General features: G+C 49.5%; 1 protein-coding gene across 1 annotated transcript; it reads right to left on the reverse strand.

The window, feature by feature from the left end:
* Positions 1–566: 566 nt before the first annotated feature.
* il17ra1a (interleukin 17 receptor A1a) lies at positions 567–14,555 on the reverse strand. Its single transcript, XM_055159912.1, is given in 14 exon segments — positions 567–2,219; positions 3,409–3,650; positions 4,013–4,123; positions 4,126–4,173; positions 5,271–5,366; positions 6,212–6,308; positions 6,671–6,735; positions 8,233–8,378; positions 8,708–8,755; positions 9,462–9,588; positions 10,125–10,246; positions 13,174–13,320; positions 13,422–13,446; positions 14,196–14,555. Coding segments are annotated over 14 exon segments (2,388 nt in total). The 5' UTR covers positions 14,319–14,555; the 3' UTR covers positions 567–1,228.
* Between the last annotated feature and the right edge of the window lie 1,904 nt (positions 14,556–16,459).

The raw sequence follows: 16,459 nt of genomic DNA on the forward strand, positions 1-16,459 counted from the left end.
GTGTTCTCTCTGTGACAGAGGGGTGTTCTCTCTCTGTGACAGAGGGTGTTCTCTCTGTGTGACAGAGGGGTGTTCTCTCTGTGTGTCAGAGGGGTGTTCTCTTCTGTGTGACAGAGGGGTGTTCTCTCTCTGTGACAGAGGGGTGTTCTCTCTGTCAGGGGTGTTCTCTCTGTGACAGAGGGGTGTTCTCTCTGTGTGACAGAGGGGTGTTCTCTCTGTGTGTCAGAGGGGTGTTCTCTCTGTGTGACAGAGGGGTGTTCTCTCTGTGTGACAGAGGGGTGTTCTCTCTGTGTGACAGAGGGGTGTTCTCTCTGTGACAGAGGGGTGTTCTCTCTGTGTGACAGAGGGGTGTTCTCCCTGTGTCAGAGGGGTGTTCTCTGTGACAGAGGTGTGTGACAGAGAGGGGTGTTCTCTCTGTGTCAGAGGGGTGTTTCTCTCTGTGACAGAGGGGGTGTGTCTCTCTCTGTGTCTCTCTGTGTCAGAGGGGTGTTCTCTCTGTGACAGAGGGGTGTGTTCTCTCTGTGACAGAGGGTGTGTTCTCTCTGTGTCAGAGGGGTGTTCTCTCTGTGACAGAGGGGTGTTCTCTCTGTGTGACAGAGGGGTGTTCTCTCTGTGTGACAGAGGGGTGTTCTCTCTGTGTCAGAGGGGTGTTCTGCTGATGCTCAGTCTGTTCTGTGTTTCTGTTGTGTTGGTTCATGTGAAACTTTTCACACATTACACATGTGCAGGTCGTACACACAGACACACGTTTATGTGAATGGACACATATTGTGTGTCTTAGACTCGGCGGTGACAGACACACATCAGAGTATCAGAGTTTTCAGGAGTCCCACAGTCCCCATCACATCTGGACCAACATACACACTAGTGTGAACCAACACTGTACACACAACAACACCACTCACATACACACTAGTGTGAATGGGGCCCTAGTTTATCCTGAACATGTTACAAGTTAGTCCAGCATCTCGACTGTGTGGTCAGATTATTGGTCTGACCCTGAAGTGAAGTGTACGAATTAACTCAAACGTAAGAATGAAATAATAATTTAAGGCCACAATTTATGATCTTTTTTCTCGTACGTCTTCAGACGAGTTTCCTGCCTCTGCTTACGTCTCTGCTTCCCAAGTACAAAGTAAAATTATAAACAAACGTGATAAAACGAGATGAGATTTTTGTCAAACAGTTTGTGCGAGCGTCGTCGCGAGCGTCGTCGTGTCGAGCGACGTCACTCCACCTCGAAACGACAGTATTCGCTCATCAGCTCCTGCTGCAGCTTCAGCAGCGCCCTCATGTGCTCCGAGTCCGGCTCCGTCCACACCCTGGAGCTGTAGCCCTGATCGGAGGCGGAGCTCTGGCCCTTAGACTCCGCCCCCTCCTCCAGCGGCTTGAGGCACGGGACGCTCGCCGCTTCCTCCTCGCTCTGCTCCACGCTCACGCCGGACTCCGCCGCCTCCGAGCTACGCCACGCGCTCACCCCAGACTCCGCCCACTCCGCGCTCTGTCCCGCCCTCACCCCGGACTCCGCCCACTCCGCGCTCTGTCCCACCCTCACCCCGGACTCCGCCCACTCCGCATTCTGCCCAGCCCTCAACCCGGACTCCGCCCCAGACTCCGCCTCCTCCTCTTCGTCCTCGACGGGAATCTGCATCGCCGCGTTCGGAACAACCTCAGATTTAAATATGTCCATGTTTGGTCGCGGATTCGGCCGCAGCTCCAGCACCGATCGGTCGGGAGCGAGCGCCGTCGGGAGAGGCTCGTTCAGCGAAATCGGCGCTTCCCGTTTCACTTCGGGTTCGGCGATGTAAAAATGCGGCGCCGTCTCGTTCACCAAAACGTCGTGGGTGAAAATGGGGGCGGGGTCTCGGACGATGGGCGCGCACTCCAGGATCTGCGGGAGCGGCGTGTTTTCGATGAACGGGCTGGACTCGTCGGCTTCTTCGGCGTCGGCGTTTTCGAACCAGTCGGGGTGTTGGAGCTGGAAGGCGGCGAAGGCGTGGACGGCGCTCTGCAGCGAGCGGCCGGACGGGCAGCGGTGGTACTCGTCCGGCCCGATGCCCGGGACGTGGTTGACTCGCCGCGGTTCGTACTTCTCCAGGTCGAGGAGGCGGAAGTAAAGCTCCTCGAAGTGCTTCATGAGTTTGTACTTGACGGCGATGTCGAAGAACGAAGGAACGTCTCGCTCCGAACTCAAGTCCTCGAAGAACGCCGCGATGTACCTGGACAAGAGACGGAGAGAAGAGAGGGAGACCTTCAGACCTAGAGTTTAGTTTTCATCCCTGACAGTTTCGACTGTTCACTCGCGTCTTCCTCAGAGTCTCGTGATGTTTCTGTGTCGTGTCGCTCAGTTGATTTAAACAGGTTTTGTCTCTGTTTTCCTCTCGGTGGAGGCAGGACGACAGCGCCACCTGCAGTCGCACTTCCTCAGGACAGAATCCAGGTGTGTGAGAGTAAAAAAGCCCCTCGTCCCGGTTTATCGTCCCGTGGGAACATTTATGTATTTCAATTGCCTCTTTAATCCAGCGACGATGTTTGCTCCGTCCCCGTCCTGAATGTGGTTCAGAAGTTCTCGTTCTGCTTTGTGTTTTGTTGCTCGTGTGCACGTCCTTCGCTGTTTTAAATAATACAGAAATGTTCCCACGGGACGATAAACCGGGACGAGGGGCTTTTTTACTCTCACACACCTGAGATTCTGTCCCGAGGAAGTGCGACTGCAGGTGGCGCTGTCGTCCTGCCTCCACCGAGAGGAAAACAGTGACGAGACATGTTTAAATCAACTGAGCGACACGACACAGAAACATCACGAGACTCTGAAGACGACGAAACTGTCAGGTATGAAAACAAAACTCTAGGTCTGAAAAAAACAAACAACAAAAAAAACATAAAACATGACTAAATTCTATGAAATGCACAAGTTCATGTTAAAACTTTGTGTTGAAATTGTATTTTTCTTAAAGTTTCAGGTTGTTCATAATATTATAATATTTTGTAAAAGAAAAAGTTCATCAATTTAAAAAGATTTCTGTAATAGATTTGTGTTTCTCTGCACAAATATTTGAACTTATTGTTATTTTTGGGGTTTATATGACATGAGTTTTCTGATCCAGACACTTTGGGATCAGAGTCGGTTGGACACGACCCCGGAACAAAATGAGTTTGACGCGTCTGGTTTAGTGTTTTCTGATTCTGATCTAGTCTCTGGAGAGAAATGAAACTGAGCGGAGACACTGGTTGGAGAGAGTCGAGGGTTGAGCTCGGACAGGAAAAAATAAATAAAATCACTTGACCCACGATTTTATCAACAAAACCGTTTCCACAGTGGAAAAGAGAAGCTCAGGTCACAGACACGTTTACCTGAATCTGAAACATCAAACTGTTCAAACAGAGATTAAAGCTCTAGTCCGGTACCTTCCCCTGGAGCCCGGCGTGTGCATGTCCGACAGGAACAGGCTGAGGAACGGCCCGATCAGGTCGTCCGGCTGGTGGACCACCTGACCCTGACCGCACATGGACCTCCACTTCGACTGGACGCCGCGAGAACAAAGAACCAGGATCTTATCGGTCGGACGGAGCTTCTGCCTCTGAAGCTCCAGCCACCGAAAAACGCCGTACTGAGAAACCGAGGACGAGTCGAGAAGGTCCAGAAGAACCTGAGGAGCACAGGAGAGAAGGATGAAGAGGAGGAGGAGTGAGGGATGAAGAGGAGGAGGAGCGATGATGATGAAGAAGAGGAGAGAGAGATGATGAAGAGGAGGAGAGAAGGTCCAGAAGAACCTGAGGAGCACAGGAGAGATGGATGAAGAGGAGGAGGAGTGAGATGATGAAGAGGAGGAGAGAAGGTCCAGAAGAAACTAAGGAGCACAGGAGAGACGGATGATGAAGAGGAGGAGTGATGATGATCAAGAGGAGGATAGAGAGATGATGAAGAGGAGGAGGAGGAGCGAGGGATGAAGAGGAGGATAGAGAGATGATGAAGAGGAGGAGGAGGAGCGAGGGATGAAGAGGGTCAGACCAGGACGCCGCACTGGGCCTGGAGGAAGGCGGCGAGCTGGAGCACCACGTGGAGGAAGAGCGGGTGGTCTCTGGAGTAGATCAGGAGGAGGGTGGGGCGCTCCTCCAGATGTTTCTCCTCCACCGGGACCGAGCCCAAGTCCTGCCGCGCCTCAGGTCGACCTGCAGGAGGAGACACGAAGCTCAGGAGCCAGAGCAAGGACAACGACACCCACCACCACCTCATGACATCACGAGGTGGAGAAACACCCACCACCACCTCATGACATCACGAGGGGGAGAACAACACCCACCACCACCTCATGACATCACGAGGGGGAGAACAACACCCACCACCACCTCATGACATCACGAGGTGGACAACAACACCCACCACCACCTCATGACATCACGAGGGGGAGAACAACACCCACCACCACCTCATGACATCACGAGGGGGAGAACAACACCCACCACCACCTCATGACATCACGAGGGAGAACAACACCCACCACCACCTCATGACATCACGAGGTGGACCAGAGCGTTTGGAGAAACACACAGACTCCGATTAAATTCAAATTTGGGTTTCGTCACCTGTTCTGTCCGGAATGTTCCGCGGTGTGACTTTAGACGGCTCTACTGACTGTGAGCGGGCTCGCCTCTCCACAGATCTGACCTGGAACACCCTCTGGCTTTGGTCTCCGTGGAGACAGAAAGGTTTAATGTCACACTGCGGAACGTTCCGGACAAAACGACGACAAAAACGTTTTCCAAATCAGTAAAACTGATTCTGCGTCGACTTCTGCCGATATATCGATACTGCAGCAGCCCAACACATCGATACTACACCAAAGAGAGTCTGCTGATATATCGATACTCCAGCAGTCCACGATATCGATACTGCAGCAGCTCAATACATCGATACTACAGCAGCTCACGATATCGATACTGCACCAAAATGAGTCTGCCGATATATCGATACTCCAGCAGCTCACAATATCGATACTGCAGCAGCTCACAATATCGATACTGCAGCAGCTCACGATATTGATACTGCACTAAAGCGAGTCTGCCAATATATCGATACTGCAGCAGCTCACAATATCGATACTGCACCAAAATGAGTCTGCCGATATATCGATACTCCAGCAGTCCGCGATATCAATACTGCAGCAGCTCAATATATTGATACTGTACCAAAATATCGATACTGTAGAAGCTCACGATATCGATACTGCACTAAAGCGAGTCTGCCGATATATCGAAAAGGCGTATACCTCTTCTTCTGCAGACGATGACGGTGACACAGACTCCGAGCAGCAGCAGAACCAGAGCCGACGCCCCCAGAGCCACAGACTGGGGGCGCCACTCACCTGTCAACAGACAAAGAGAAAGTGAAACTAAACGGCCAATCAGGAACAGCGCCATCTGCTGTTACCGGGCAGTTTTACAACAAACTCTGATTTAAAGTACTACGTGACATCACACAGGGCTGCACTGATCACAGACAGTTTTTTTTTTTTTTTTTTTCCCTCCCCGGGAAGAATAAATAAATAAAACAATTAAAAATACATACTAAATAAAAATAATAAAAAATTTAAATAATAAAAAATAAGAAGCTAATAAAAAAAAATTAATTAAAAATAATAATAATAATGAACAAATAATGATAATAATAAACAAATAATAATAATAATAATAATAATAATAATAAAGCCGTGGTCGTTTTGTTATTATTATCATCAGACAAGTGTTTTTTTTTTCCTCGAAAGAAAAATAAAAAAACGAAATAAAAAAAAATAAATTAACTAAAAATAATAATTTTTAAAAAGAAGCTAATAATAACATAATAAAAAAAAATAAAAAAAAATTACAAAATAAACAATAATAAAATAAAATAAAGTTGCTGTTTGTTTTATTATTTATTATCAGACAGATGTTAGTTTTATAAACCAGGTCTAAACCAGGTCTAAACCAGGACTAAACCAGGTCTAAACCAGGTCTAAACCAGGTCTAAACCAGGTCTAAACCAGGTCTAAACCAGGTCTAAACCAGGACTAAAGCAGGACTAAAGCAGGACTAAAGCAGGACTAAACCGGTTGTATTTTAAACCCCACACACAGTTTTGTGGCATCATCATGAAAAACACCAATGAGGACAAAGGGGCGGGGCTAAGGGACAAAGGGGCGTGGCTGAGTGCATAAAGGGCGGGGCTCACCTGTCGTCTCCGTCTCCGTCTTGTTGATTTGACACATGTCGATGGTTTTCTTGTGTCTGCGACAGTCGTTCCCACAACCAGGAAAATGAGACAGCACCTGTCACACACACAGGGACACTTCACACACACAGACAGGGACACTTCACACACACACACACAGACAGGGACACTTCACACACACACACACAGACAGGGACACTTCACACACACACACACACAGACAGGGACACTTCACACACACACACAGGGACACTTCACACACACACACACAGGGGACACTCAACACACACACACACAGGGACACTTCACACACACACACACACACACACACACAGGGACACTTCACACACACACACACACTTCACACACACACACACACAGACAGGGACACTTCACACACACACACACACACAGACACTTCACACACACACACACAGTGACCCGGGGTCGGACTCGTACCTCGACGTGGACTTGGCAGCAGGACCAGAAGTGCAGGGAAAAGGAGGGCTGAGTCTGGAACTGTTCTGTAGACAGACAGGTGCACAGACAGGACCATCAGACAGGTGCACAGACAGGACCATCAGACAGGTGCACAGGCAGGCGCAGAGACAGACAGGCGCAGAGACAGGCGCACAGACAGGACAGGAGGCGCAGGCAGGTGCAGACAGGTGCAGAGACACAGACACAGACACAGGACACAGACAGGGCACACAGGTGCAGAGACACACAGGTGCAGAGACAGGCGCACACAGGTGCAGAGACACAGACAGGTGCAGAGACAGGCGCACACAGGTGGAGACACAGACAGGTGCAGAGGCAGTGCAGAGACAGACACAGAGAAAGACAGGTGCAGAGGCAGGTGCAGAGACACACAGGTGCAGAGACACTGACAGTGCAGAGACAGGCGCAGAGGGCACACACAGGTGCAGACAGGTGCAGAGACACAGGTGCAGAGACAGACAGGTGCAGAGGCAGGTGCAGAGGCAGGTGCAGAGGCAGGCGCAGACAGGTGCAGAGACACAGACAGGTGCAGAGGCAGGAGACAGACAGGTGCAGAGACACAGACAGGTGCACAGACACAGACAGGTGCACAGAGACAGAGACAGGTGCAGAGACAGAGACAGGTGAGACACAGTGCAGAGACACAGACAGGTGCAGAGACACAGACAGGTGCAGAGACAGACAGGTGCAGACAGGTGCAGAGGTGCAGAGACAGACAGGTGCAGAGGCAGGTGCAGAGCAGACAGGTGCAGAGACAGACAGGTGCAGAGGCAGGTGCAGAGACACAGACAGGTGCAGAGCAGGTGCAGCAGGTGCAGAGACACAGACAGGTGCAGAGCAGGACAGCAGAGACACAGACAGGTGCAGAGACACAGACACAGACAGGTGCAGAGGCAGGTGCAGAGACACAGACAGGTGCAGACACAGACAGGTGCAGAGGCAGGTGCAGAGACAGGTGCAGAGGCAGGTGCAGAGGCAGGTGCAGAGACACAGACAGGTGCACAGACACAGACAGGTGCAGAGCAGACAGGTGCAGACGCAGCAGGTGCAGACAGACAGGTGCAAGACACAGACAGGTGCAGCAGACAGGTGCAGAGGCAGGTGCAGAGACAGACAGGTGCAGACACAGACAGGTGCAGAAGCAGGTGCAGAGACAGGTGCAGAGACAGACAGGTGCAGACAGACAGGTGCAGACAGAGACAGGTGCAGAGACAGGTGCAGACAGGACAGGTCACAGACAGACAGGTGCAGAGACAGGTGCAGAGCAGGTCAGACAGGTGCAGAGACACAGACAGACAGACAGACAGGTGCAGAGGCAGGTGCAGACAGACAGGTGCAGACACAGACAGCACAGACACAGACAGGTGCAGACAGACAGGTGCAGACACAGACAGGTGCAGACACAGACAGGTGCACAGACACAGACAGGTGCAGCAGACACAGGTGCACACAGACACAGACAGGTGCAGAGACAGGTGCAGAGGCAGGTGCAGACAGGGCAGGTGCAGAGACAGGCTCACCCTGGCTCTGGTTGGTTCTTTCTTGAGGTTCTTGGTCTTGCAGCTCAGAAGAACCAAGTATCGAACAGACAGAGGATCAGGACTGAACTCCACCGTCAGATCAGAACCCGACCGAGACAGAGACAAGTCCGGACTCCACCCGAACCCTGAAACAAGACCAGGACTGAACCAGGACCAAGACCGAACCAGGACCAGAACCGAACCAAAACTGAACCAGGACTAAACCAGGACTAAACCAGTTTTCAGTGTGTCGTTGTGTCCACTAGGGGGCACTGTAACACAAGAAAAGTGCAGCTCTAAAACTCTTGATGACGTCGTTTCTTTTTGGTTTTTTTGGGATCAGTTTTGGGATTTAAAACGTCACAATAAAAACAGAAAGACTGTCGGGGGTCAGACACAGACACTAAAGTTCGGGTTTAAGGGTCGGTCGGTTTCGTTTTAATCTTTTGACGGAGGTTTTTTGGGGCAGACTCACCGGCGTCGATACACGGCTTGGTCCACTTCATCACAGAGTCTGAACAGTCTGAAACACACAGACACAAACACTTCACTTTAACAACAACAACAACAGACCGAACACTCCAGGGACGCAACAGAAAATATAAATCAGAATCTAAGACTGAAAATAGAAACTAGATTCTCATTTTTCACGAGTTTCTCCTGATACGATAAAAATATGATACTAAAAAAAAAAAGTCACATTGAAAAAAAGTAAGAGGGTCAGAGGAGGGTGTTCAGTTTTTTCCCCCTGGAATAAAAAAATATATATATAATAATAATAATAACAATAAATAATATATAAAAAGATAATAATAATAAAAGTAATACAAATAAAAAGAAGAATAAGAAGCTAACAAAAATATAGTTAAAAAAAATAAAAAATAATTCCCCCCAGAAGAAAAATAAAAACTAAATAATAAAATAAATTAATAAAATAAAACACATAAATAATAATATTTAAAACAATAAAATAAAAACAAATAAAAAGAAAAAGCAGATAGTAAAAATATAGTAAAAATAAAATAAAGCAAAAACAAAAATAATACTAAATAAAATAAATATGCTGTTTTTTACCCCCTGCAGTAATAAAGAAAAAGAAAGAAAAAGAAGAAAATAATTAAATAAAAATAAATAAAAATAAAAACTATAATAAGAATAATAAGAATAATAAGAACAATAAGAATAAGAAGAAGAAGAAGAAGAAGGGTCATGGGGTCAGAGGTCCGTACCTGGGACTTTGAGGTTCTGGCTCAGACTGGCCGGGCTGTGGTCCAGTTCTGCTTTGGGGATGTTTTCCACTGAGACTGTGTAGGACTGACCCGGGTCCAGGACCACCACGTCTGAACTCAACGTCCACTGAGGAGACACCACGCACGGTTAGACCGGGTCTGAGTCTCGGGTCTGAGTCTCGGGTCTGAGTCTCGGGTCTGTCTCGGTCTGAGTCTCGGGTCCAGTCTCGCAGTCTCGGGTCTCAGTCTCGGTCTCCGGTCTCGGTCTCAGTCTCGGGTCTCAGTCTCGGGTCTCAGTCTCGGGTCTCTCAGTCTCGGGTCTCAGTCTCGGGTCTCAGTCTCGGGTCTCAGTCTCGGGTCTCAGTCTCGGGTCTCAGTCTCGGGTCTCGGTCTCAGTCTCGGGTCTCAGTCTCGGGTCTCTCAGTCTCGTCTCGGGTCTCAGTCTCGGGTCTCAGTCTCGGGTCTCAGTCGGGTCAGTCCTGGGTCCTGGTCTGGTTCTCTGGTTCTCTGGTCCCCTGGTCTCTGGTCCCCTGGTCTCTGGTCCCCTGGTCTCTGGTCCCCTGGTCTCTGGTCCCTCTGGTCCCCTGGTCCCCTGGTCCCCTGGTCTTGTCCAGGACTGGTGTTAGTCTGGTCTTGGTCTTGGTCCTGGTCCTAGTCCAGTACCTGGTTCCCGCTCAGGTCTTTCGTGGGGAGGGGGTTGTTGAAGGAGTAGCGCACACACAGGTTCTGGTTTGTGGACACGGTGACGACGTGGAGCTCAGACGCTTTTAAAAAATAAATACTCCCTACAACACAGAGAGAACAACCATCAAACACACAGAGAGAACAAAATACTCCCTACAACACAGAGAACATGAAACTGCCTAATACTCGTACTACTCGTACTTGTAGTACTCTTAGTACTTGTAGTACTGTATTACTCGTGTAACAGTTCACCTGTTCTCGACAAACAAAAAGCTACAACTCAAAATGTAGGACGTGGGAGGATCTATTCACACGGGTGAAATAAAGACATGCAAAAAATAAAGTGCTTTTGGTCAATCCGGCTTTTATTGGCATTGCCAGACACACGAGAGAGAGAATGACCACATTAACTAATAAACCCCAAACCCCAAATCACAGTGTAACAAAACAACAAAAGGCCACCACACTTCACCAGAACCGTCCTGAGCGACTTTCCCCCAAAAAGTTCCCAAAGTTTTTACCCCCGCTGACATGAATGGATCCTCCCGCGTCCTTCATTTTGTGTTGTAGTTCTTCCCTTGTCGAGAACAGGTGATTTGTTAGAGTGGTGGCCCGTACGGGGAACGTGGATGAGATTCACATTTATATCAGCGGTAATTTTACAGCAGCTTGTTTTTTTAGCGGGTTTAGACACACTTTTCACATGCACGTTGTCTTACTCCGTTCAGGATCGAACCGAGCCTCACTTATTGTAGCTTTACACACGGTTACACACGGTTACACACGGTTACACACTCACCTATGTTCATTCACGCACAAGTCACAAGTACAACTAAAGCATTTACACATAGTGACATACTTCCAAGCGACACTCACACACACTAAACTGCATTCACACTCAAAAGGAGCATGGAAAACCCCAAAGTTTACTGCGTGAAGCTGATACAGAGGGATGTTTTGAGGACCCCACACCAACTCCTTGACCCCTGTCGCCATGTCACCTCCAGGCAGAATCAAAGCCTTGTATCAGAGCTCACAAGCCAACTGGAGTCAATGTATCTCAACGAGCCTGATCAAGATGCAGCTAACGCCGAGGAGGGGGATGATGAAGATGTGGAGATGGTGATGGAGCAGCTGGATGTTTTAAAGCAGAGGGTCGGTGGCTTGGAGGTCCAACTTAAAGAAGCTGTGGACAGTACTTTATGTAGAGAGGAAGGACTAAGAGCAGCTACGGACAGAACGGCCAGAGAAGCTGAAAGAGTATGTGGACTCTAAGCTGCAACATTTCGATGAGGTAGTTGCCGCTTGCCTCCAACGCAGAGATCAGAGGTGGGCAGAAGAACTAAGAAGGTCTCAGTCCAGAACCCGATCGTCCTGGAGACCTGCTGGTTTCTCCACGCCTGCAGCTGTTGTACCATCTGCTCACCAACCAACTGGAGACGTCACCTTCCCTACTGTCCCTGCTGCCACTGCCCGACCGCCCATTCGCATGGAGTTTCCCCAGTTTGGAGAGTCAAGAAACTCCTCTGATGTCACAGACTTTATTGAACAGTGTGAAAACTTCCTGGTTCTCAGACCACTGAACGATGCAGAGCTGATGGGAACACTCAACGCAGTTCTGGTGCCGATCTAGCCTCTGCCCTGGGCGAGCCGTCCCTCCTGGTCGTTCCCATCCGCCTCCGCGGGTCCAAAGGGGATGTTGTCCTTGACTCAGGTTGCACCTACTCCCTCATGAGCCTCTCGCTGTGGAACGCAGTCAAAAAGGAAGGAGAAGTACTGGCCCCAAGTGAAATCTCGAGGTTTGTCATGGCCAACGGGCAAGAGAACAAAGCACTTGGTAAAGCCACGCTGCTCCTCAACCTGCACGACTTCCACGGCACTCTCGAAGTTCATGTACTGGCCGACAACAACCTGTGCATGCCACTGCTCCACGGGCTTGATTTCATGACTATGTCCCAGATTACCCTGAAGCCACACCTCAGAAGATACATCATGCCTGGTGGGAAGGAGTACACGTTTCTCCCCAAGGCCCGAGTGATGCTTCAGTGGAGTCACAAAGCACCTCCTGTAAACTTTTACGTAGCCGAAACAACCCGACCTGTCATTCCCCTCCTCGAAGCTCAGCCTGAAGTGGTGCGGCCGCTGCTGCAGAAGTGGCCCACTGTTTGGACTGAGACCACCGGTGCCACTCAAGTAAATAAACACAAAATCATAACAACTGACGAAGTGCCGGTGCGAAGAAGGGCAAACAGAGTATCAATACAAAAACAAGCAGTCATCAAAGAACAGATACAACAAATGCTTGAAAACAATGTCACTGAGCCATCCACCTCACCATGGTCCTCACCTGTCGTCCTCACTCCAAGAAAAGATGGGACGCCACGGTTCTGTGTGAACTACAGAGGCTTAAACGCAAAAACCCAGCACGACGCCGATCCCATGCCCCTAATACACGAGATCCTGGAGTCTCGGGAAGGTCAATATTTCAGCTCCCTGGACCTAAAGAGTGGACACTGACAGGAGGCCATGGATGAACAGAGCAAACTCAAGACCACCAAGACCACCCACCTGGGCCTCTTCAGTTTAAAGTCATGCCTTTCGGTCTGGGGCTACTTTCCAACGACTGATGGAGATCGTCTTGGGAAAACTGAGGGGAAAGATCTGGTTCGTGTTGACGACATCATTGTTTTCTCAAAAACACAAGAACAAGTGAAGTGTGGTGGACTTTTAACAGACGGCCTTTTGTTGTTTTGTTACACTGTGATTTGGGGTTTGGGGTTTATTAGTTAATGTGGTCATTCTCTCTCTCGTGTGTCCAATAAAAGCCGGATTGACCAAAAGCACTTTATTTTTTGCATGTCTTTATTTCACCCGTGTGAATAGATCCTCCCACATCCTACATTTTGTGTTGTAGCTTTTCGTTTGTCGAGAACAGGTGAACTGTTACACGTAAGTACTGGTAGTACTGGTAGTACTGGTAGTATTCGTAGTACTTGTAGTACTTGTAGTACTTAGTACTGGTCCTCACCGTCGTCCCTGAGCCTCCAGGTGGCGCTCATCACTGGGAGCAGGTTTCCTCTTTGGTCCGTTTGGGTCGAGATCCTCAGGTCCAAACGGTCCGGACCAGACGGAGTGTAAGAGTGAGACACGAGCCAACCCGGGTCCAGACAGTTACCTACAAGACCAGAACCAGAACTCAACCAGGACTCAAACAGGACTAAACCAGGTCTAAACCTAAACCAGAACCAGGACTAAATAAAAACAAAAGAGACTCACTGACTGTGGCCGAGCAGCTCAGACCCTGAAACACAAAAGAGACAAACACACGTTAATCTCACACTCGTCAGAACACGGGTCCCACCTCGTGATGTCATCGTGTGCTGACACAGGAAGTGCTCCACTGTGTTTTTAAACTCCACACTCCTGCACTAGAATCACCTGGATGTTTTTCAGTCGTGGAGTTTCTTCACTGATCTGAACTGAACTGAACTGAAGGGAAAAGGAGCTGATCACCTGATGACATCACGAGGTGGAGCAGAGCGTTTGGAGTTTTATCGATGGAACAAACTCAGAATAAAACAAACAAACAAACACGACTCGAGCTCCGAGACAAACCAGGAACAACAGAAGAACGTTTGTTTAAATCTCAGAGTTCGTCTGATTCTGGAGTTTTAAAGTTAAAGCTTCATTATGTAACTTTTCTGATGGAGATTCTACTGTTTTACCTGGAATGTTCCAGAGTGCAGCATTAACCCAGAACTAAACCAAAACTAAACCAAAAGTAAACCAGAGCTAACCCAGGACTAAACCAAAACTAAACCAGGACTAAACCAGGACTAAACCAGGACTAAACCAGGACTAAACCAGGACTAAACCAGGTCTAAACCAGGTCTAGACCAGGTCTAGACCAGGTCTAGTCCAGGTCTGGTCCAGGTCTGGTCCAGGTCTGGTCCAGGTCTGGTCCAGGTCTGGTCCAGGTCTAGTCCAGGTCTGGTCCAGGTCTGGTCCAGGTCTGGTCCAGGTCTGGTCCAGGTCTGGTCCAGGTCTCACCTGTTGGGAACAGTTCATGTTGGCTCCGGGCAGGACGTACGCGCTCCTCGCTCCGCTCAACCCGAGAATCAGCGTCAAAAGCGGAACAAGAGCAGCGACAGAGGCCGGGGAGACGCGCCCCATGGTCCCTGGTCCCTGGTCCGGGTTTAGTCCGGGTTTAGTCCCTGGTCCGGTCTTTGGTCCGGTCTTTTGGTTTTTGGACTTGAGCCACGAGGAAGTTTTCGCGTCTTCTCAGCAGAACGAGGAAGAAAAACACTTCCGCCACCTGCTGACGCACGCAGCACGCACGCGCGCGCTCAGGTGTGTGGGAGCACAGGCACGAGCGACACACATGCGCAGTGACGATCAGACGGGACCGGGACTAAACCTGGACCAGGACCAAGACCAGGACCAGGACCAGGACCAGGACCAGGTGTCTCTTTAGTTTTCGGGCACACACAAACTGGACTTAACTAAACTGAGACTAAACCTGGACTAAAACTAGACTAAACCTGAGACTAAAACCGGACTAAACCTGGAATAAAACTGGACTAAACCTGGACTAAAACTGGACTAAACCTGGACTTAACCTGGACTAAAACTGGACTAAACCTGGACTTAAACCGGACTAGCCTAAAACTGGACTAAACCTGGACTTAAACCGGACTAAACCTGGACTAAACCTGGACTTAACCTGGACTAGAATAGGACCAAGAACTGGACTAATACTGGACTAAACCAAGACTAAAACAGGACTAAACCAGGTCTGAACTGGACCCAGAACTGGACTAAAACAGGACTAAAAACCTGGACTAAACCAGAACTACTAAACCAGAACTAAACCTGGACTAAACCCGGAACTAAACCTGGACTTAACCTAGACTAGAATAGGACCAAGAACTGGACCTAGAACTGAAATAATACTGGACTAAACCTGGACTAAAACAGGACTAAACCAGGTCTGAACTGGACCTAGAGCTGGACTAGAACAGGACCAAATCAAGCCTAAATCAGGACTAAACTGGGCTCAAACCAGGACCAGGACCAGGACCCAGACCCAGACCAGGTCCAGGTCCAGGTCCAGGTCCAGGTCCGGCCTTTGTTGTTGGTGTGAAGTTTGCTCATTAAACCCAGGTCCTCGTGTCGATGTTTAAATGTTTGTTTCTGTGTTTTTTGACTGTTTCCTGTCGCCGTCTGCAGGAAGGAAAAACCTGCCCGCCCACGATCTCACCACAAACCTCCGCAAAAAAACAAAAAACCCCAAAAAACATCTCAAGATCTGAACATCTGAACATCTGAACTCTTCGGTCGATCAGGAAATGACTTCAGATCCAGGAGAAGATCAGTTTACTTCTGTCGTGTTCAAGAGGAAAGTTTTACAGGTTCAAGTTCAGAAATGTTTCGTGTGGGAGATAAATCACGAGGGGAGACGAGTTCCTCTGGTTCTGAAAACAAAAACAAACAAAAAAACACAAGAAGAAAAGTCTGGAGTCTTTTCGGTTTTGGTCGTCATGGAAACGGGTTCACGAAAAGTTCCCGTTTCGGCGAAATGACGAAAGTTCAAACGAGGTTTTTTTTTGTGTGAAACTGGGTCAAGTCTGTGAGAGAAAAAAGAACGAGGACAGAGGAGAGAGGACAGAGGAGTGAGGACAGAGGACAGAGGAGTGGAGAGGAGTGAGGACAGAGGAGAGACAGGAGGAGGACAGAGGAGAGAGGACAGAGGAGTGAGGACAGAGGAGTGAGGAGAGGAGAGAGGACAGAGAGAGGAGTGAGGAAGAGGAGTGAGGACGAGAGGAGAGAGGACAGAGAGAGAGGAGTGAGGACAGAGGAGAGAGGACAGAGGAGTGAGGACAGGAGAGAAGAGGGTGGAGGACAGAGGAGAGAGGGACAGAGGGAGTGAGGGAGGAGGGACAGAGGAGGACAGAGGACAAGGAAGAGGACAGAGAGAGAGGACAGAGGAGTGAGAGGAGTGAGGACAGTAGGAGAGAGGACAGGAGGAGGACAGAGGAGTGAGGACAGAGGAGTGAGGACAGAGGAGTGAGGACAGAGGAGAGAGGGAGTGAGGAAGAGGAGTGAGACAGAGAGAGAGGACAGAGGAGTGAGGACAGAGAGAGAGAGAGATGAGGACAGAGAGTGAGGACAGAGAGAGGAGAGGAGTGAGGACAGAGGAGTGAGGACAGAGGAGTGAGGACAGAGGAGAGAGGACAGAGGAGTGAGGACAGAGGAGAGAGGAGTGAGGACAGGAGGACAGAGGAGTGAGGAAGGACAGAGGAGTGAGGACAGAG

The sequence above is a fragment of the Boleophthalmus pectinirostris genome, unplaced genomic scaffold, assembly GCF_026225935.1.
Source record: "Boleophthalmus pectinirostris isolate CB_2022bp ecotype Guang Dong unplaced genomic scaffold, ASM2622593v1 HiC_scaffold_2825, whole genome shotgun sequence".
Taxonomy (NCBI): domain Eukaryota; kingdom Metazoa; phylum Chordata; class Actinopteri; order Gobiiformes; family Gobiidae; genus Boleophthalmus; species Boleophthalmus pectinirostris.